Below are 23,621 nucleotides of genomic sequence, written 5' to 3'. Positions count from 1 at the left end.
AAACAAAACAAACTCTGAAATTTCTGAATAAAATAAATCAAGTGGAACAGAATCAATAATCAAAACTTACTCTTGGAGGATTGTGGGAAGATGGTAACAGATTAACAGGCAGAGCTGAATGCTCTCACAAAAACAAAGAGAAAGAGCCAAAAGCTGTCTGAGGGACCTGCTTTGGGAGTCAGGAGACCAGGACAGTGCTACACAACTCCCAGGAAGGGGAGGGACAGAGATGAAGACGCTGAAATGACAAATGTGAGGCACCAAGCCCCCTTGGCAGGTGGGAAAAACTCTCCTCCCCACCCCCCAAATATTAAGCTGGATCATTGTAGCCAACTGAAAGGGCAACAGACATCTTCCTCCCTGTCAGCTGTTTCAAGGGAAAAGGGACGGGTGGTCGGGGTGCTTTCCTTCAGTGAATTTGGCTAGCAGAGCCTGCTTTGAATCTCTGATCTGGGGATTCAACACAGGAACACAGGAAAGCCAAGATGAAACACCTCCATGGAAAGTTGTGCTGAGTATTGCCATCTGCTGGCCAGTCTGGAAACTGCATGGACAAAAACTGCGCTTGCTGTGCCCAATCCCTGGAAGAAAATCTGCACCCCACTAGTGAGTCCCTGGCCCAATTTTGAAAACTTAGGCTGGGAAATAAATTGAACCAAATATCAAAGAAGAGCTGTGCGGGTAAAAAAACAGCAGGCAAGAGAGAGAAATTAGCCATCAGAGTAAATACACCAAGATATTCAGATGCCTAGACATCAGCAAAAATTTACAAGCCATACTAGGAAACAGGAATAGATGGCCCAGCCAAAAGAAAAAACCACATATCCTGAAAAAATATAGGATTTAATACAACTAATCAGTGATAATCACACAACTAGATCACTTCAAAAAATTTAAAGAAAATATGACTAAAGATTTAAAGGATATTAAGAAGATACTGGGAAAGCATAAAGAATGATCTGAAAGACTGCAAAAGAAAAGTAACAGACTTTATGGGAATAAAAGACATGATGGACTAGACTAAAAATACATTAGAGCCACACAGGAGCAGATTTGAATTGCTTGAAGACGGAATTAGTGACTTCAGAGGCAGAACATCTGAACTGGAAAAGAGAGAACAGAAAGAGAAGAGAATGGAAAAAATGGAACAGAGTCTTAGGGAATTGCATGACAATGCAAAACGCACAAATATTCACATTATTGGTGTTCCAGAAGAAGAGAATGGAAAAGGGGCAGAAAGAACTTTTGAGGAAATAGTGACTGAAAACTTCCCAACCCTTATGAAGGACATAAATATCAACATCCAAGGAGGACAATGCACCCCAAATGGAATAAATCTGAATAGACCTACCCCAAGACACCTCCTGTTCAGAATGACAAATATCAGAGATAGAGAGGATTCTGAAAGCAGCAGGAGAAAAGCAAAGCATCACATACAAGGGATACTCAATGAGATTAAGTGCCGACCTCTTATCAGAAAGCATGGAGGAGATGAGAAAGTGGTATAATGTATTTAAGGTACTGAAGGAGAAAAACTGCCAGCCAAAAATTCTTTTTCTGGCAAAGTTGTCCTTCAAAAATGAAGGTGAGTTTAAAGTATTCACAGTCAAACAAAAATTGATAGAGTATGTTACCAAAAGATCAGATTTGCAAGAGAGATGAAAGGGGATGCTGCAGCCTCAAAGGAGAAAACAAGGGTGAGAGATTTGGAGACTAGTTTAGAAATGAAGATAATTAGGACGGGTCAACTAAAAGATAAGAAGACCGACAATAGAACAATATGACAACAGAGAGCCAAATGACAAAATGGTTGAAGCAAACTGAAGTTTTCAAGTAGCACTTTGCATCTATCCAATGAACCCTGAAATATGGAAAGACCTTTCTTGGGTAAGAACACTCCAGGAGCAGCAGAAAGTGGCACAGAGGATTGAAAAGAGTGAATCATCAGCAGAAGTAACAGATTTCTCACCAAAGTCAATTCCTCACTATGATTCTGAAAGTGATGAGATTGTTACTGTTTGTGCAGCTATTGCTAAGAAACAGAAGACATCTTAACAAATAAAACAATGGTCATTGTGTCTGCTTCTGGGACTGAAGAGACTATACCTGAGAAGTAAGATGGTGCTCCAATACCAGATGGCTCTGTTTTTATCAAAGTCTAATGAAGGAAAATGCATAGCATGAATTATTTGAAATCTCTCTTTTTAAATTATCATTTAAAGTCTTAGACACAGGGACATTTATTCTGGAGAAACAGGCAAAACTCCTGTTTGTAAAATAAGTTTTTCTGATGAAGCGTATCAGTCTAAATGGTAGCATGATTATGTAGTGCTTGGACTATGCTTTGATAAGTTATAGTTTATACTTAAGATTAGAACTCTGAGCAAAATGTTTTTGATGTATAAATTTAATTTAATCCAAATTTATGGATGGATACATTTTAAAGATAACTTGAAAATTCTTAAATGGTAAATAACTTGGTCAGTGTTATTAAAACATTGACTCATTGATGTTTGTCTTATGATAAAGGAAATAAGTGATTGCTTTCTCTCCTAGAAACATACTTCTGTTCTAGTCACTCTGTTTTCCTTGCTTCTGTAGAGTAAGTTTGTCACAAGTCTTAAAGGTTTTTAATGTTCATTTTGATTCAAAGTTGTGGTTTTGTTATATGTGGAGTCTTTAAAAATTCATCCAAAAATGTATGCAAACGTGAACATTCTGAAGTTTCTCTAAATTCTGATTTGTACTCAAGTTTTTGGCTTTGAAGAAGTTATAACAATGGTAGTTGCCTCCTTCATATTTGTTATATGTGTGAAGCACTGATAAATTTCACAATGAAGGTCTGATTTTTTAGATTATTACTGTAAGTAGGTTAGTCCTTAGTACAAGTGAGTCATTTTTTAAATATGCATTTTTAAAATGAGTGGCTTTTATAGATATATCAGTAAAAGTAATAAAAGTAATAAGTTATACTGTTGCATTTTTTTAAAAATAGGGGATCATGTGGAAGAGGGAGGGGATACATGGAAATCCCTCATACTTTGATATAACTTTTCTGGAATCTAAAACCTCTTTAAAATTAAAGTTTATTTTATATATATATATTTAAAGTGGAGCTATACACCAAATAATATAATACAATAGGACTGGCATTTATAATTACTGAAATGGTTATCTTTACTGAAGGTCTTTTTTTCTTTAATTCACTTTGATCCTCTCTCCAGAATCCTTTCTTTTTGAGTCTGAACTCCCTTTAGCATTGCTTGTTGGGCAGGTCTAGTGTAATCAACCCCCTCAGCTTTAGTTTATTTGGGAATGTCTTAATTTCTCCCTCATTTTTGAAAGAAAGTCTTGCCAGATAGAAAATTCATGGTTGGCAGTTGTTTTCTTTCAGCACTTTAAATATTTCATACCACTCCCTTCTTGCCTCCATGGTTACTGATGAGAAATTGGCATTTAATATTATTGGGACTTTCTAGTACATAACACATTGCTTTTCTCTTACAGTTTTCAGAACACTCTATTCAACCTTGGCATTTGACAGTTTGATTACTATGTAACTGGGTGTGTTTCTCTTTGTGTTTATCCTGTTTAGAGTTTATTGGGCTTCTGGAATGTGCATATTCATGTCTTTCTTTAAATTTGGGAAGTTTTTGCCATTATTTCTTTGATTATTCCTTCTGTTCCTTTCTTCTGCATCTGAGACTCCCATAGTGCATATATTGGTATAACTAATGGTGTCCCACAAGTCTCTTAGGCTTTTTTGCTCTTTTTTTATTCTTTTTTATTTCTGCTTCTCATCCTGAATCATTTTGATTGTCTTGTTTTCAAGATCACTAATTCTTTTTCTGCCACCTCTCTTCTGCTCTTGAAACCTTCTACCCTTTTTTCTCTGAATGATTATGTTGTTCAACTCTAGTATATTTGTTTGGTTCCTTTTGAAAATCTCAAAAAGATTCCCATATTGTTCATTCATTGTTTTTCTCATATCCTCTTTTCTTTCTATGTGTTTTCTTTCATTTCCTTTAGCATACTGAAGATCATTTTTTGAAAATCTTTCTGGTAAGTCCAAAGTCTGGTTCTCTTCATTAATAGTTTCTAGATTTTTATCTTGTTCTTTGTGTGGGACATCATTTCCTGTTTCCTTATTTGACTTGTAATCTTTTGTTGCATACTGTACATTTTGATATTTTAAAGTTTTAACCCTGGGATTTCATCCCTGAGCTGTTTGTTCCTTAAGTTTACATCCAGCTAATGATATATAACAAATACTATCTTGAATACCAAGAGCTAATAAAACCAAACCAAAGCTTCTTTCACAGACTTTGCAAATTAACTCTGCTTTGGCTGGTGCTCTCCTTCAAGAGTTTAACCTTCCTATCAAGAGCGGCAAAGGCAAATGCTAAATCCAGGTTCCTCTCTATCTTATCTGAGCCTGCATGGAGCCACAGACCCTGCTTCTTTTCCTCAACTTGTGCTTGCTTGTGGCCTTAGGAATTCCCTCATTTATATTTTACAGGAGTTCAAGTGAATGCCCTCTCTGCTCCTCTTGAAATAGACTTTTACTCCCTTCTGAGCGTTCTCTTGAATGATTTAATGCAGGTCTTCCTTTGCTCCAAGCCACTTCCACTGAATTGTTTCTCCCACTGTCCAAGCTGTCTGCAAGCCACTTCTCTGTGGGAGGGTGAGCCTGAGAGAGTTTCCCTGACTGGCTCCATCCCTCAGACTTCACCGGGTAGATTGGCAATGACATCCATGTATCCCAGTATGCATCCAGGGGCCACTCTGCTCCCTTTAGAAAAGGACCAGGGACCCATAATGGGAACACAGGCTAGCTCACACTGTAGGAAGGTGGGGAAGGGGCCAACAAGGGTGCCAAGGTCTTCTTCCAAGGGTTTTGAAGCTGCATTTTCTTGATTCAACAGTTTCCAGTTAACACAGCCCTTTAACTGTTTTCCATAATTTTGAGGAAAGTTACTGTCTTTAAGGTTCCTTTGATGCTTTTGTCCTAGGAGAGTTGGAACAATGGTCACCCTTAAAGCCATCCCCCAGTTATTTAAAGTAGTCCATCAAAAGCTGTGATCAGCAATCAGACCATACACAAAACACACAGAGTTTGGAGGACTAAATAGTTAACACAGGCTACACCAGGGCCCCAAGCTGCAGTCCCCACTTCTGCTAGCCACAAAGTTAGGAGATGGGGGATTCATAGCTGCTACAGGGAGGGTGGAACTCACTGGTATTTACCACAGTTTACCAGTCTCTTTGGATGTTACACAGTGTTCCACTAGACTCCAGAGTTTGAAAATAATTGATTCAGACAGTTCCTGCCAATTCAATAGTTGTTTTGGTGAAGGGTCTAATCCCAAGAGTGTCCTACTCCACCATCTTCCCACAATCCTCCCCTATTGTTTTCTTTTTAAAAAGCTTTATTAAGGTATGTGATAGTTAGGCTAATGTGTCAACTTGGCCAGGTAATAGTGTCCATTTGTTTGGTCGAGCAAGCGCTGGGTTAATTGTAAAACAACGGCATTCTATGGACTTTAATCATCAGTGAGTTTATTGCATGGGTGGCTGATTACATCTACAGTAAATTGAGGAGATAAGATTGCCATCAGCAATGAGTGATGTCTCATCCAAACAGTTGAAGGCCTTAAAAGGGGAAGTGATTTCAGCATTCAGAAAGAGAATTCTCATCTGTACCTGTACAGACAGCATCTCTTGGGGAACTCACCAAGGACCTTCATCGGAGCCCCTGGTTTGCAGCCTACCCTACAGAGTTTGGACTTGCGCATCCCCATGGTCATGTGAGACAATTTTATAAAACCTCGTACTATTTACAGAGATCTCCTGTCAATTCTGGTTCCCTAGAGAAGACTGACTAATACAGCTTGGTACCAGGAGTGATTCTTGAGAAACAGAATCTTAAAAATGGGATTTTTAAATTGGTTCTGGGATTTTTGCAATCGGCTCTCTTCTCTGATTAGATTCAAGGGCACTAATGACTCTGTTTCTAATAATCAAGAGGCCACTGACATTCCATGGCATGAATTGGCAATAGAGATACACAAAATACACAAAATATCACCACTGGATAAGACTACTACTTCTATGCTTATAAGAGGCACAAGGCTTCTGGGGGAGAGTGTTTTAACACCTTAACAGAGTTTTGTGGAGTGAAAAGGTACAATGCTTTTGGCTGACTCTTCCTAAATATTCTGGATACAGTTACAAAGAAAGGGATGAGCTGAAGGCTTCAAATTTGCACTTTAAGCACCACATGAATGATATGAAAGTTTCTGTGTGTGCTCTGAAAGAAAATCTTGCTTTATGTAGCCAAAGAGTTGAAATCTCTGAAAACCAGAATCAGTCTCATTGTACAAAAAGCAGAGTTACAACAGAAACTAAAATTTCAACCTTGCGTGGTGTCTGCTGTTAAAGTGAGGCCGTTGATTGGAAAGGAGTGGAACCCTGAGGACTGGGATGGAGACACATGGGTTAATAATGATATCAGTAAAGACACTGAAACCCTAAATTCTGCTGAGACATTGCCAGATATACCTGTAATGGTCTGCCCGGAGGAGACCACCCAAGGTCAAGCTTGCACTACACAACTTCCAGCCTGCTCCAAGGAGTCCAGACCTTCCCCCTGCTCTGAAGAAATCATAACTTCCACCTTGTCCTGAAGTCTGCCATCCAATACCCAACTGAAGAGATTAATCCTGTCTCACCAGATAAAACTGCAAGTGAATGCCCTGAGGTAATTAGCTTGCAAGACACTTCTAATTCTTCTCTTTACCCACCCCTACAAACCCCTCTTCTCTTACAGACCTATATATATATAACTAGACTAAAATCACAAGGCCCCAAAGAAGAAGTACAAAGTATGACCCATGAGAAAGTATGCTACACTCTAAAAGAACTGCATGAGTTTCCCAATCTATATAGACAGAAATCAGGATAGTACGTGGGAATGGATATTAAGGGTATGGGATAATGGTGAAAAGAATATAAAGTTGGATCAGGCTGAATTTATTGATGTGGGCCCACTAAGCAGAGATTCTGAGTTCAGTGTTATAGCTCAAGCGGTTGGAAAGGGCTCTGACAGTTTGTTTAGGAGGTTGGCTGAAACATGGACCAAAAAAATGGCCTACAATGCCTGAAGTCGAGATGCCTGATTTACTCTGGCAAATCAGGGGATCCAAAGGTTTAGAGAGATTGGAATGCTAGAATGGATTCACCATTTAAGACCTGCACCCCCTGCCCAGGAATGTCCAGAGAATATACCTTTAACTGGGGCTGTGAGGAATAAATTTGTAAGACTAACTCCATCTTCCCTGAAGAGCTCTGTGGTTGCTCTTCTCTATAGGTCAGATACTATTGTGGGAACTGCTATCGTGGCACTAGAATCTGTAAACACTATAGGGATGATTGGATCCCAGGCTGGCAGAAGCCAAATAGCAGCACTTGATTGCCAAAGACAAGGTGGATGTGGCTACCACAATGAAAGGCAGACTCAAAACAGCCTTTCAGAAAAAATCCTGAGTCATATAGACCAATGGCATTGACTAATAGATCATGGAGTACCTAGAAGTAGAATAGATGGGAGTCTACTAAATTCCTATTTGATCTGTATAAGGAGAAGTGTTCTAGGTCGAGTGAACAAAACCCTAATTTGAATTACAGAAACAGAGTCATGGCCCCTTAATCAATTCCCAGGTTTAGGTTTGAGACAGTTTACGGACCCAGAGCCCCTTCACTGAGCAGAAGGCCAGCTCCCCTTGGGGAAGGATCATGTTACACAGCCAAACATTTATACTGTTAAGATAAGTTGGGGAAACGGACTTTGGCCCAGTGGTTAGGGCGTCCGTCTACCACCTGGGAGGCCCGCAGTTCAAGCCCCGGGCCTCCTTGACCCGTGTGGAGCTGGCCCATGCGCAGTGCTGATGCGCGCAAGTAGTGCTGTGCCACACAGGGGTGTCCCCCGCGTAGGGGAGCCCCACGAGCCACAAGGAGTGCACCCATAAGGAGAGCCGCCCAGCGCGAAGGAGGGAGCAGCCTGCCGAGGAATGGCGCCACCCACACTTCCCGTGCCACTGACGACAACAGAAGCGGACGAAGAAACAAGACGCAGCAAATAGACACAGAGAACAGACAACCGGGGGAGGGGAGGGGAACTAAATAAAATAAAAATAAATCTTTAAAAAAAAAAGATAAGTTGTTGCATATGGGCCCTTCTACAACCAAAAAAGAAGGCCCAGCACTTAGTTGGTCTCTTTGGATTTTGGAGACAACACATTCCTCATTTGGGTGTGCTACTCTGGCCCATTTACCAAATGACCAGAAAAGCTGCTAGTTTTGAGTGGGGACCAGAATAAGAGGAGGCTCTGCAACAGATCCAGGCTGCTGTCCAAGCTGCACTATCACTTGGGCCGTATGATCCAGCAGATTCAATGATACTGGAAGTGTCAGTGGCAAATATAAATGCCATCTGAAATCTTTGGCAGGCCCCTGTAGGAGAATCAAAACACCCTCAGGATTTTGCAGCAAAGCCCTGCCATCCTCTGCAGATAACTATTCTCCTTTTGACAAACACCTTTTGGCCTGCTACTGGGCCTTAGTAGAGACTGAATGCTTTACCATGGGCCATCAAGTTACCCTGAGACCTAAGTTGCCTATCATTGTCTGACCCACCAAACCATCAAGTTGGGCATGCACAGCAGCACTCCATCATAAAGTGGAAATGGTATATATGAGATACAGCTCGAGCAGATCCTGAAGGCACAAGTAAGTTACATAAGAAGTGGCCCAAATGCCCGTGGTCACCACTTCTGCTATATAACCTCTCTCCTAGCCTACAGCTATGGTCTCTTGGGGATTTCCTTGCAATCACTTGACTAAAGAAGAGAAAACTTGGGCCTGGTTTACATATAGGTCTGCATGATATACAGGTGCCTCCTAAAAGTGGACAGCTGCAGCACTGCAGCCCCTTTCTGGGATGTCCCTGAAGGACAGTGGTTAGGGCAAATCTTCCAGGTGAGCAGAACTTGAAGCAGTGCAACTTATTGTTCATTTTGCTTGGAAGGAGAAATGGCCAGAAGTGCCTGATTTGTGGGCTGTTGCTAGTGGTTTGGCTGTATGGTCAGGGATTTGGGAGGAACATGGTTGGAAAATTTGTGACAAGGAGTTCTAGGTAAGAGGTATGTAAATAAATGGTCAAAAAACATAAAAAATATTTGTCTCCCATGTGAATGCTCACTGGGAGGTAACTTCATCCAAGAAAGATTTTAATAATCAAGTGGATAAGATGACCTGCTCTGTGTCAGTCTCTTTTCCCAACCACTCTGTCATTGCCCAATGGGCTTATGAACAAAGTGGCCATGGTGGCAGGAATGGAGATTATGCACAGGCTCAGTAACATGGACTTCCCCTCACCAAGGCCAACTTGACTACAGTCACTGCTGAGTGGCCAATATGCCAGCAGCAGAGACAAACACTTAGCCCCCAATAAGGCACCATTCCCAGAGGTGACCAGCCTCCTACCTGGTAGCAGGTTGATTACATTGGACCACTTGCATCTTGGAAGGGGCAGTGATTTGTTCTAACTGGAATAGACACATACTCCAGAAATGTGTCTGCACACATATGCTTCTTGTAAAACTACCATCTGTGGACTTAACAAATGTTTTATCCACCACACACAGCATTGCTTCTAATCAAGGGACAACCCACTTCACAGTGTGGGAATGGGCACATGCTCATGAAATTCACTGATCTTAGCATGTTCCTTAGCATGTATCGAAGCAGCTGGATCGATAGAATGGTAGAATGACCCTATAAAACAAATCCAGAATTCATAGCATAAATTAATAAATTTATAGAAACCTTCTAATATTTCTGCAACCATCACTGCAAACCAATTTTAGATCATTTTCATCATCATAAAAACATACTTTGTGACCATTTGCAATCCTTTCCTGTTCCTGTCTCTACCCCAAAGCAACCTCTACTCTATTTTCTGTCTTTTTAAGTTTGCCTGTCTAGACAGTTCACATAAATGGAATCATGCGACATGTATTTTGTGTCTGATTTCTCTCAGTATACTTTTTGAGGTTCGTTCATGCTTTAGCTTCTATCAGTACATAATTACTCTTTATAACTGAATAATTCCATTTTATGGGTACCATATTTTATCTGTCTATTTACCATTGAATTGTTTTGTTTTTGTTTTCCTATCTGGTTACATCATCATCATTTTTGGTGTGTCACTTCGCTGTGCGGGGGACTGCACCTATCTCCGCACCACATGGGAGCCTGCGCCTCACTGTGCAGGTTTGGGTTGACTTTTTTCTTTTTTTTACGAGGAGGTCCCAGGGATTGAACCCGGATCCTCCATATAGTAAACAGGAGCTCAGTTGCTTGAGCCACAGCTGCTTCCCCCATTTTATTGTTTTATGGCTTCCATTGTGTCTACTCAGATGTCAACTGTCTATATTACTGTTATTCATTGGGTGAAATCTGTCCTTCTCTGACTGCTTTTAAGATTGTTTCTTTTTTCTTTGTCTTCAGTTTTCATCATTTTTATTATATTATGCCTGTGTATTGGTTTTTTGTTGTTGTTGATGTTGATCCTCCTTAATGTTTTTAGAATTTTTTGCACTGTGGCTGGATGGCATTTTTTGAAAAGTCTAAGCTAATATTTATTCATTTACTGCTTCTGATTTATCCTGTCTTATCTGAGATGACAAATTATACATGTTTTTGCCTTTCATCTGTCTCATATTTCTCTTACCTTGTTTTACGTATATTATCTTTTGTTGTATAACAAATTACCCTAAAACTTGGCAGCCTTGAACAGCAAACATTAACTCACTGTTTCTGTGGGTCAGGAGTCCAAGATTAGACAGCTGGGTGGTTCTAGCTCAGAGTCTCTCATGAGATTGCAGTAAAAATGTTAGCCCAGGCTGCAGTCTCTAAAGGCTCGCCTGGGGAGTGGGGAAGATTCGCTTGTAAGCTCAATCCCATGGCTCAGTTATTTGCATCCATTGCCTCCATTCCTCACCACATGCACGTCTTCCAAGGTTGCCTGAGTGTCCTCATGACAGCTGACTTCTCCCACATGAGTGATCAGAGAGAGAAAAAGAGAGAGAACCCAAGATGGAAGCCACAGTCATTTTGGAATCTAATCTTGGAAGTGACATTTTATCACTTTTGCTGTGTTCTCTTCATTAGAAGCGAGTCACCAGGTCCAGCCCATAAAATCAAGGGTTGTGAATACCAGGAGATGGGAGTCATTGTGGGACATTTTAGAGGTTGCTTACCACAATTAGCTTCTCAGAGGAGCTCTTGATTCTACTTTGGCAAAACCTATAATTTGATGTTTGAAGGAATTGTGGTATGGTAATCACCTGCTTTCAGCCGGTAAGAACTTTCCTTCCTTCCTGAAATTCAGCTTTTAAATGTGACCAAGTCTTGTTTTTCTAAATAGAAAAAAAATTTTACTTCAAAAATTAAATGAGTGAAAAAACAAAACAATACAATCTTATGCTATAACATTTCAAAAGGCCTGGCCAAAGAAAATACTGTGGTAAGGGTAGAGTAGCTCCTAACCATCCCTTCATTCCTCCTCAGCATCAGATGAAGTACTGTGGGAAGAAGGTGATGTGGTGACAGCTGTAGTGATTCTCTCTAATACCCTCTGGTTTGTAGAAAAGCTGAAGAAAGGATAAATAAGAAAACTAGGAAGAGTCGAGGTGAAACCCTCAGGAACAGAGGCAGCACCTCAGCAAAGACAGGAAGGGCTTCTAGGGCTTGCCATCTGTGGTAGCCAGGCCTGGGATGGCCCAAATGATCCTCGCCTCCTGGAATCCATGCCTCTCTAGTCCTCTCCGCTCTGAGGGCTGACCTATGTAACCAATAGGATATTGCAGAATTGATGGTGTGTGGCTAATGAGACTTGATAGTAAAAGACATTGAGGCTTCTGTCATGTTCTCTCTTGATATCTGGTCTGGGGGAAGTCCATTTCCATATTTTACAAGAACTCAAACAGCCCTAAGTAGAAGTTCATGTGGGATTAAAACCTTTTCCAACAGCCAATGAGAACCAAAGCCTCCTGCTGGTGGTGTGCTAAAGCCAGCTCATATTGATTGGCTCACAAGAGCCAATTGTTAAATTGTCAGGAATTTTGTAAGCCAGTTGTTAAACACCACTATTAATAAAATTTTAATTACATAAACTTACAATGAAATAAATTCAAGTAGAAACAATGGTAATAAGTATGCGAAACTATTCATTTCCTAATGATTTTCCTACATTTTACTCTTATCTCTCTTCTATTTACATTTGTTGTATTTGTTTGGTAGAAATGCTGTATAATCATGTACTACTGTCCATCTCTTCCCTATGCTGTGTTCAGTGACATTATATTGAAAATTTGAAATCATCCATGGTGGGAGTATTTACACCATGGAAATTGGTTAACACAACAATTTATTATTTTGTTTATTGTCTAGATTTTAGAAACTGATGGAGAAAATGTTACTAATGACAATTAAGTTTAAAAGTATGTCATGTCTGGAGCTGCTTCATTATGAATAGCACAAAAATTGGAGGAAATATTTTTCTAGTCTTCAAAAATTATTATCCTGGGTAGCAGATATGACTCAAGCAGTTGGGCGACCACCTACCACATAGGAGGTCCCAGATTCGGTTCCCAGGGACTCCTAAAAAAGACAGGCAAGACAGCAAGCTGATGTGACAGGCTGGCATGGCAAGCTGATGCAACAAGATTACTCAACAAAGAGACACTACGAGGAAACACAATGAGAGACACAACAAGCAGGAGCGGAGGTGGCTCAAGCCATTGGGCACCTCCCTCCTACAAGGAAGGTCCCAGATTCAGTTCCCAGTGCCTCCTAAAGAAAGAAGACAAGCACACAACAAACTGACACAGAGAGCAGACAGCAAGTGCAAACAACGAGGGCAAAGGGGAGAAGTAAATAAAAATAAGTCTTTTTTATGATTATCCTATTTAACAGAAATATAATTCACTTCATTGACAAACAAATGAATTTCTGGCATACATATTCATTGTTTCACTTTTATCTTAATTGTTAAAGTTGATGAAAAACCAACCAACTTTCTTATCAGGACTACCCTTGAAAAGCTCTTTGTTAAACAAGCTAGCACACCATGGCCTTCAGCCATCAGCCGTGCGAGAGCACTATCTTGGAAGTGCATCCTCCAGCCCCACTCCAGCGTTCAGGTGACTTTGGCTAATAACGAGACTGTAGCCTCATGAGAGACTCTGAGCCATCACCACCCAACTAGCTATTTCTGAATTCCTGACCCACAGAAACTGTGGTTATTGTTGTCAAGCTGCTAAGTTTTGGAGTAATTTGTTTCTCAGTAATAGGTAACAAATACACCATCTTTTATAGACCTGTGCTGAAGAGAAAATGAGCCATTGGATTATTATATGGGAACAAATTTCCCAGGAGTGGAATAACTGTCCTAATGGCTATGAATGGAATACATTTTTTGACATGTCGAAAGTTTGCTCCCAACAATGAAAACCTGTTTTTTTTCCTGCCTAGAACAAGGACCGGCAAACTTTTTCTTAAAAGGCCAGATAGTAAATATTTTAGTATAAGTAGGCTTAGTAGCAAAGTCATGGATATTATGTAAGTACATATATAAAATGTAACAATTTTTTTTTAATACAGATCAGCTATGTCTGTCTTTTTTTTTTTTTTAAGATTTATTTATTCATTTGTTTCTCTCCCCTTCCCCCCCCCACCCGGTTGTTTGCTCTCTGTGTCTGTTTGCTGCGTCTTCTTTGTCTGCTTCTACTCTTGTCAGTGGCACGGGAATCTGTGTTTCTTTCTGTTGCGTCAGCTCTCCGTGTGTGCGGCGCCATTCCTGGGCAGGCTGCACTTTCTTTCACACTGGGCGGCTCTCCATACAGGGCGTACTCCTTGCGCATGGAGCTCCCCTATGTGGGGGATACCACTGCGTGGCAAGGCACTCCTTGTGCGCATCAGCACTGCACAGGGGCCAGTTCCACACAGGTCAAGGAGGCCCGGGGTTTGAACCGCGGACCTCCCATGTGGTAGATGGACGCCCTAACCACTGGGCCAAGTCTGCCGCCAAAATGTAACAATTTTAAAATGTAAAAATCATTCTGATCTCAGACCGTATAAAAACAAGCTTCAAGCAAGATTTGACACCCTTTACCTACATCTGAACTGCGCTATGTTTTATAATTTTCACTTTTGCTCATAAATAATTAACTGATATATTGTTTTGTTTTAATTTACATGTAATATTACTTAAGAAAAATAATGCAATCTATTCATGCTAATGTTGCTTCAGTTACTTAGAAAAACTATTGGTTAATTAATTCAAGACTTACTCATTGCCTATTTAAGATCTTGCTAGCCAGTATATACAAGTCTAGGTACAGTTCCTTTTTCCCTCATTATCCTTGCCCTAACTTATTTCTTTCAAAATTTACATTACATGACTATCATTCTTTAAATCCAAACAAAATAAAATGCTTTGTGATTTTGAGAATTTGTTTTTCTTTTTCTTCTTGGTTTGGTTTAGGGTTAATAAGTTGGTAGATTCCAATACAGATATCCAAGCCATAAAGCTTCCCCCTGTGCAATCCGAGTCCCTCGTTGATAGAGTTCCTGTGGACAGAATTAAACGTTTTCATTCAAGAATTTTCTCACTAAAGACTGGCCTGCAGATCATACCAAACTCTGGGGTGAGTAACTTATTCCAAATGCATGGATAGTAGATTTTGGTTTAATTCTTGGAATCATGCGATTATTCCATCAGTAAGGATAAATCAGCCTTTCACAGAGGCTTAAGAAAAATGTGCAGATTTTGCGCATAAAAGACTGGTTCTGCTGGGTTTAGGCACTATCGTGCTCTCTGCTTTAGTTTGAAGGCAAAATGGTGGTGTTTACTGACCAGGATTACACCAACAGAATAAAGTATCAGAAAAGATTTTAGTAAAGGTCTTGTCCATTCTTCTCACCAGTAAGAAGAATGAATAAAGGCACTAAATTTACTGCAAAAAGCATATCTATTGTTTCACTGTGAAACTGAGTGTGTATTGTGTTGCCTAGAATGTAAAATTTAAAAATGTATGCTTATGAGACATATGAATAATGTATAATGTTCTTTTAATGTTAAAGAAAGAACATTGGTGGGCATTTTATATAGTGGTCTTGATTTAGCTATCCACAGGGTCTTACTGTAAATTGATGAGACTGGTTTTCATGGATTAGTGAAAAGACTAATTTCATTGTCTTGTAATTTTCAATCATATATATTAAAGGGGAAATTGTCACCCATGGAGCTTCCAAACTGGGAGGTTGTCTAGGGCAACCTTATGTCCTATGCAGGACCCTCTCCTCCACCCCCAGAAAAGGCTAAACTTTGCTTTTGGAGACAGTTCCTGAGTCTTTTCAGAAAGTATTTCTCAGTGTGTGACCTCAGGCAAGTCAATCGCAGTACCTTTTGATGAATGTTTGAGGTAAATATAGCCCACAGTGGAAAACCTGGGGGTGTTTGGTAGAGACTTTATGGTGTTTCTTGATATTTTAGCCAGGAACTTAGGAATGCCTGGCTCAAATCTGACCACCTTTTTCCATGAGAAACTTCCAGGAGAAAGAGTTGTGCATTAGGAACAGTGGCACCTGAGGCTTGATGGGGCCTCTTGCCTACACCCAGCTCAACACACAGCTCCCCAGGGAAACTCGGTAAGACTAGGCGACTTTATACACTTAATGCTGTAGGGGATGTGTTCTTCATGGTGGGTTGTGCACACTTTTACAGAATACCTATAGGATACATTACTAGAAGTGGTATTTCTAGGTAGACTATGTGCATATTATATTTTGTTCATCCAGCCCATTTGTTTTCTAAAAAGGTCATAACAAATTCAAACCCACCAACAGTGACATTTTCCCCACATACTCATCAACTTTAAATTTATGCCAATCTGGTAAGTGAAAAAAAAATTCTATCTTGTTTCTGTTTGGTATCTGTTTTATCTGCTCTTCTAGACACATTCCAATATGTGTCTTCTTTTTCTGCCATTAAATCATAAGTTCAAAGAATTTTAACTTGAAGCAAATTTTCAACATAATGGAAAAATTCTTAGTTAGAAACAATATGAGGGAGTATAAGTGGACATATGCTAGGTGGCCACCTAACTACTTGCCAGCTTATATCCTTGACCATATTAATGCTGTATCTGTCCTTTTCTATTGTAGTTCTCTCTTCTCTGCCAACAATTCTACGCCATGTTTCTGAAGAGGGTTACATATTCTTGGCGCAACTGGATGATGATATTGTCAATACAGATCCTGGTGCCTCTGGTGATCGTTATATTCAGCCTCATAGCATTCAGCCTTTCAACTAAGAATTTGGAAACAATCCCATTGGATCTGACTCTGAAAACACATGGCGAAAGTATTGTTCCATTCTTTATTTCTCAGAATTCCAGACTGGATCCACAACTTTCAAAACACTTTGCAGATATGCTTGTGAAAGATGGACACACGCCTATGGAGATCCTGGGTAAGTACAGGTACAGGTGAAGAACTGGAACATGAAGCAGACCCGCTTTTTTATCTTTTTAGTAGAGCAATCCTTTTGGGCCACATGGTGCTATCTGAAATCAGGCTGAATACTCAGACTCAGAAAAACATTTCTCAAACCCCAAAATGACAGGAAGGGGAGGGTTCGCAGAAATGAGGCTAAGTTGCTTGTCTTTCTAGGATTAAGCATATCCAAAAATGAAATTTGGAAGTTACTTGATGTGTTTGAATTTATTGAGAGATTTACATTTCCATCAGAGTTTGTGAATGTACTAGTAATAGACATAGAAAGCTAGCAAGTCAGGAAAAGGAAATTAATTCCAAAGGGATAATACAAAAAGAGCCATAATCATAATATACTATTTCATAGTCAACTATGAATAACTTTGACTTAGACATAATGATGTCAAAACTGAGTATTAATTTAACCAACATTATTGAATAACTCTAGTGGGAGGGAAAAGGAGGAGAAGAATATAAGAGGGGAGGAAGGTATTAAGAAAATGAAATCTTTGCTTCTATAATGGGATGTGAATAAATAAAATCTACAACTGAAAATCAAGAGCAAGTGATTAAAACATATCTAGAAATATGGAGAAACAGTAGCTGAAAACTTGAAGGTGGTTGCACTGGTGAACAAGCACTGGGGATGGTAAAAATTAAGATGTAACTTTGATTTTTTAAATTATATTCAGGTATTTTATCAAAAATTAAAATTTTAAGTAAATTGTATTTTTCAAAATTAAAGTAAGGGAGGATTGTGGGAAGACAGTGGAGTAGGAAGCTCCAAGAATCAGTCCCTCCACCAAAATAACAATTGAATTGGCAAGAATTGTCTGAATCAACTATTTTGAAACTCAGGACTCTAAAGCAACACTGCACATTTCAGGGAAGAGTTGAAGGAAGAGGTTGGTAACTTGTGGTAAATATCCATGAATTCTATCCTCCGTGTAGTGGTTACCGCCCCCCATCCCCCAACCATATGGCCAGCAGCAGTGGGAACTGCAGCCCAGGAGCCTGGTACAGGTTGCTGGTGCCAGGGTACAATATAAAGACCTAAGTCTCCAAAATCCAGGCTGTGTGGTCTGATTGCTGATCACTGCTTTTGATCAGCTACTTCAGATCACTGGGAGAGACAACTCTGAGGACAGAAACTTTTCCCAACCCCACACAGGGAAAAGCAACTGAGAAGTCTCTTCTCTTTACATTCCCATGTGGGAGCAAAAATAGAAAAAGCCACAAATTGATGACTCCAGCCCTTTATAATCACAATAAAAATATAAAACCTAGCAATCCCAGAGGACTAGGAGGCTTGATTTCCATAGTAACAACAATATAATATTCAGAATGTCCAATTCTCAGCAAAAAAACAAACAAACAAAACTGCAAAACACAAAAAGAAAAGGGAAAGATAGACCATTCACAGGGGAAAAAAAAGAATTTGCCAAGAACTATCTGTAAGGAAGCTCATACTTTGGAACTGTTAGTCAAAGACTTTAAATTAACTGTCTTAAATATGCTCATTGAGCTAAAGGAAACCATACACAAAGAACTATTATCCAGTGTGGGGAGTACTAAGAAAAAAAATGAACACAGCCTGAGAGACCTGTGGGATACCATCAAGCATACCAACATATGTGTCATTGGAGTCCCAGATAGACGAGAGAAGAAGAGGGCAGAAAAAGTATTTGAAGATATGAAGGCCAAAACCTTCCCAAATCTGGTGAAACACATAAATGTACACATCCAAGAAGCTCAATGAACTCCAAATAGGATAGGACTCTAATAGATCTACACCAAGATACATTAGTGTGAATCTGTCAAATTCAAAGACAAAGAGAATTTTAAAAGCAGCAAGAGAAAAGCAACCTGTCACATACAAGGGATTCCCTCATAAGATTAACTGTAGATTTCTCATCAGAAAGCATGGAGACTAGAAGACAGGTAGATGCATATTTAATGTTCTTTAAAAAAAAAAATACTCAACCAAGAAGTCTCTATTAAGCAAAAATATCTTTCAAAAATGGAGAAATTAAGACTTTTACAGATAAACTAAAGCCTTGAAAGAGTTAATTACCAGAAGACCTGCCTAACAAGAAATGCAAAAGGAAGTCCTTCAGGCCAAAATAAAAGGATACTAGTGTGTAACTCAAAGGCATAAGAGGAAATAAAGATCATTGGTAAAGGCATCTTCATAGGTAAATATGAAATACTATATTGTTGTACTTTAGGTTTGTAATTGCTTTTCCCCCATTATTGACTTAGGCAAATGTGTAAAATAACATTTAAAATCTATGTTAATGGGCATCCAATGCATGAAGATGTAATCTGAGACAATAACAATATAAAAGGTTAAGGATGGAGATATAGAGAAGTGGAGAGTTTGTGTGCTACTGAAACTAGGTTGATGCTAGTTGAACTATGTTGTTATTAGTTTAAGATGATTACAAAGGTATCCACTAACAAAATAACTAAGAAATACAGAAAAAAGGAAAGGAGAAAGGAATCTAATGGTATATTACCAAAAAACAATTAAATACAAAAAGAGGCAGAAATGGAGTAATTGAGGAACAAGAGACATGCAGAAAACAAATATATAAATAGCAGAAAGAAATCCTCCTCAGTTATTACCTTAAATGGCAATGGTTTAAACTCTCTTATTAAAAGGCAGAGATTGGCAGATTGGGTGAAAGAACATGATCCAATTTTATACTGTCTAGGAGAGACTCACTATAGGAACAAAGACACAAAGAGATTGAAAATTAAAAGATGAAAAAGGATATTCCATGCAGATAGTAATCGAAAGAGAACCAGAGTAGCTATATTATTGTCAGACAAAATAGAGTTTAAGTCAAAAAAGATTATGAGACAAAGACTGAGCTCCTGCCTACCACATGGGAGGTCCTGGGTTTGGTTCCTGGTCCCTCCTGGAGAAGATGAGCAAGACATGATGGGCAGAAGCAGTGAGCTGACAACAGCAAGATGACGCAACAAGGAAATTCAAAGAGGAAAGACAATGAGAGACACAAAAAAGCAGGGAGCTGAGGTGACTCAAGTGATTGGGGCACCTCTCCCCCACATGGGAGGTCTCAGGTTTGGTTTCCAGTACCTCCTAAAGAAAAGACAAGCTAATGGACCCAGAGAACAGACAGCACAAAACAACAAGGGGGGGATAAATAAATTTTTAAAAAGAAATCTTTAATACAAAAGAGAGCATGTACTATTGGGAACAAATGTAGCTCAAGTAGTTGAGCACCTGCTTCTCACATGGGAGGTCCCAGGTTCAGTCCCTGGTGCCTCTGCAAAACAAAAACAAACAAAAAGCAAACGAAATGGGAAAAAACAACTCAGGGAAGCCGATGAGGCTCAGTGGTCAAGCTCTGGCTTTCCACATACAAAATCCCGTGTTCAATCCCCAGCCCTGGTACCTAAAAAAAACAAAAAACAAAAAAGAGAATATGTACTATGAACAATTATATGCCAACATATTAGAAAACCTGGATGACATGGACAAATTCCTTAAAACATAAAAATTGCCTAATCTGGCACAAGAAGAAAGAGAAAATCTCAACAGACCTATAAAAAGTAAAAATTGAGTCAATAATTTAAAACTTCCCAACAAAGAAAAGTTCAGGAACCAGGTGGTTTCACTGCTGGACTCTACCAAACATTTAAAGAAGATGATTTATCATCACTCCTTCTCAAACTCCTCAAAAAAAGAAAGAAAGAAAAGAGGAGGAATTACTTCCTAACTCATTTTGTGAGACCTTAACACAGCCAGAAAAGACATTACAAGAAAAGAAAATAAAAGACAGATATCATTTATGAATATAGGTGGAAACATGCTTAGCAAAATATGGGAAAACAAAATCCAGCAGTATATTAAAATGATTATTTACTATCACCAATTAGGATTTCTTTGAGAAATGCAAGGATGGTTCAACATAAGAAAATCAATCAATACAATATACCACATTAATAGACTGAAGGAAGAAAAACACATGATAATATCAATTGTGCAGAAAAAGCATTTGACAAAATCCAACACTCTTCCATGATAAAAAAAAAAAAGCACTTGGAAAATTAGGAGTAGAAGGGAATGTTCTCAACATGATAAAAGGCACTTATGAAAAACCCACAGCTAACATCATTCTCAATGGCGAAAGCTTGAAAACTTCCCCCCAAAGTTCAGGAATATGACCAGCATGCCCACTGTTACCAATGCTCTTCAACATTTTACTGTAAGTTTTAACCAGAACAGTCAGGCAAGGAAAAGAATTGAAGGCATCCAAATTGGGAAGAAGTCAAGTCATCTGTATGCAAAGATGATATGATCCTGATAGGAAAAATCCCAAAGAAAACTGCTAGAACTAATAAACAAGTTAAGCAAAGTTGTAAGATAACAAGATAAACACACAGAAGTCATTTGGATTTCTGTACACCAGTCATGAACAATCTGAAAAGGAAGTCAAGAAAACAATTTCATTTACAGTAGCATCTAAAAGAATAAAATACATTGGAATAAATTTAACCAAATACTGAAAGACTTATACACTGAAAACCACAAAACGTTGCTGAATGAAATTAAAGAAGGCATAAATAAATGGAAAGATATCTCATGTTTACAGATTATAAGACTTAATATTTTTAGGATGTCAATTTTGCCTAAAGCAATTTACAAAATCCTTGTAATCCCTATCAAAATTCCAGCAGCTTTTTTTTTGCAGAAATGGAAAAGATGATTTTAAAATTTTAAGAGACCTTGAGTAGCCAAAACACTTTGAAAACGAACAGAGTTGGAAGACTCAAAGTTCTTTTTTTTTTTAAAGATTTATTTATTTATTTCTCTCCCCTCCCCCCCCCCCACCCCAGTTGTCTGTTCTCTGTGTCTATTTGCTGCGTCTTCTTTGTCCGCTTCTGTTGTTGTCAGCAGCACAGGAATCTGTGTTTCTTTTCGTTGCATCATCTTGTTGTGTCAGCTCTCCACGTGGGCGGCGCCATTCCTGGGCAGGCTGCACTTTCTTTCGCGCTGGGCGGCTCTCCTTACGGGGCACACTCCTTGCATATGGGGCTTCCCTATGCGGGGACACCCCTGCAAGGCATGGCACTCCTTGCTCACATCAGCACTGCGCATGGGCCAGCTCCACACGGGTCAAGGAGGCCTGGGGTTTGAACCACGGACCTCCCATGTGGCAGACAGATGCCGTAACTACTGGGCCAAGTCCACCTCAAACTTCTTAATTTAAAAACTTATTACAAAGCTATAGTAATTAAAACAGTGTGGTACTGGTTTAAGAATAGACATATAGACCAATGAAATAGAATTGGGAGTCCAGAGAGAAATCCATATATCTATTCCCTGTTGATTTTGATCAGGATGCTAAGTCCATTCAATAGGGAAATAATAGTCTCTTCAACAAATCATGCTGGGACAACTGGAAATCCACATGCAAAAGAATGAACATCGGGAAGCAGATGTGGTTCAACTGATAAGAGTGTCTGCCTACCATTCTGGAGATCCCGGGTTCAAACCCAGGGACTCCTGGCCCGTGTGGTGAGCTGGCCAATGCGCAGGGGAGCCCCATGCACAAGGAATGTGCCCTGCAAGGAGAGCTGCCCCATGCAAAAAAAAGCACAGCCCACCCAGGAGTGGCACTGCATACACGGAAAGCTGACACAGCAAGATGACACAATAAAAAGAGACAGAGATTCCTGATGCCGCCGAGAATGCAAGCGGACACAGAAGAACACATAGCAAATGGACACAAGAAAACAGACACTGGGGTGGAGGAGGGAGGGGAGAGAAATAAATAAAATATTTTTTTAAAAAAAAGAATGAATGTGGACCCCAACCTCTCACCATATACAAAAATTAATTCAAAATGGATTGAAGACCTAAATATAAGGGTTAATGCTATAAAACATTTACAAAAAACAGGGAAACATCTTCAGGACATTGTAGTAGATAGTGAATTTTTAGATTTTACACCAAAAAGGCAATGAAAGAAAAAATAGATAAAATGTATTTCATCAAAATTAAATGATGAAAGAACATCAAAGAACGTCATCAAGAAAGCGAAAAGACAGCCTACAGAATGGGAGAACATAATTGGAAATGATATATCTGATACAGGTTTAATATCCAGAATATATAAAGAACTACAACTCAACAACAAAAAGACACAAATAATCCAATTTAAAAATGGGCCAGGATTTGAATTAGACATTTCACCAAAGAAGATATTCAAAATGGCCAATAAGTAGTTGAAAAGATACTCAACATCACGTGCCAATAGAAAACTGCAAATTAAAACTACGCTGATGGGCGGCGAACTTGGTGCAGTGGTTAGGGCGTCTGTCTACCACATGGGAGGTCCACGGTTCAAACCCTGGGCCTCCTTGACCCGTGTGAAGCTGGCCCATGCGCAGTGCTGATGCGCGCAAGGAGTGCCCTGCCACGCAGGGGTGTCCCCGCGTAGGGGAGCTCCATGTGCAAGGAGTGCGCCCCGTAAGGAGAGCCGCCCAGCGCGAAAGAAAGTGCAGCCTGCCCAGGAATGGCGCCACACACACGGAGCACTGACACAAGATGACACAACGAAAAGAAACACAGATTCCCATGCTGCTGACAACAACAGAAGCAGACAAAGAAGATGCAGCAAATGGACACAGAGAACAGACAACCAGGGTGGGGGGGACAGAAATAAATAAATAAATCTTTTTTAAAAAAAAACTATACGGAGATACTACTTTCTACCCACTAAGATGGCTATTAGTATAATACTGAAAATGACTAGTATTGGCAGAGATGCAGAAGAATAGGAACCTTGTATATTATTGGTGAGAATGTAAAATGGTGTAGCCATTGTGGAAACAGTTTGGCATTTTCTCAGAAAGTTAAACGGAATTACCATATGACCCAGCAATACTGATTCTAGATTTATACTCAAAAGAATTGAAATCAGGAACTCAGACAGACACTTGTGCACCATTGTTCATCATAGCAT

At 39.5% G+C, this 23,621-nt stretch overlaps 1 protein-coding gene across 1 annotated transcript in view; it reads left to right on the top strand.

Annotated features, from left to right (window-relative positions):
- Positions 1-23,621, top strand: part of LOC101411420 (ATP-binding cassette sub-family A member 17-like) — a 258,746-nt gene that overhangs the window by 174,297 nt on the left and 60,828 nt on the right. Inside the window, exons 19-20 of the mRNA XM_071211442.1 lie at positions 14,609-14,771; positions 16,291-16,597. Coding sequence (XP_071067543.1) covers positions 14,609-14,771; positions 16,291-16,597 — 470 coding nt within the window. The remainder of the gene's footprint in view (positions 1-14,608; positions 14,772-16,290; positions 16,598-23,621) is intronic.

The sequence above is a fragment of the Dasypus novemcinctus genome, chromosome 23, assembly GCF_030445035.2.
Source record: "Dasypus novemcinctus isolate mDasNov1 chromosome 23, mDasNov1.1.hap2, whole genome shotgun sequence".
Taxonomy (NCBI): domain Eukaryota; kingdom Metazoa; phylum Chordata; class Mammalia; order Cingulata; family Dasypodidae; genus Dasypus; species Dasypus novemcinctus.
This window is presented reverse-complemented; position numbering and strand designations above follow the sequence as displayed.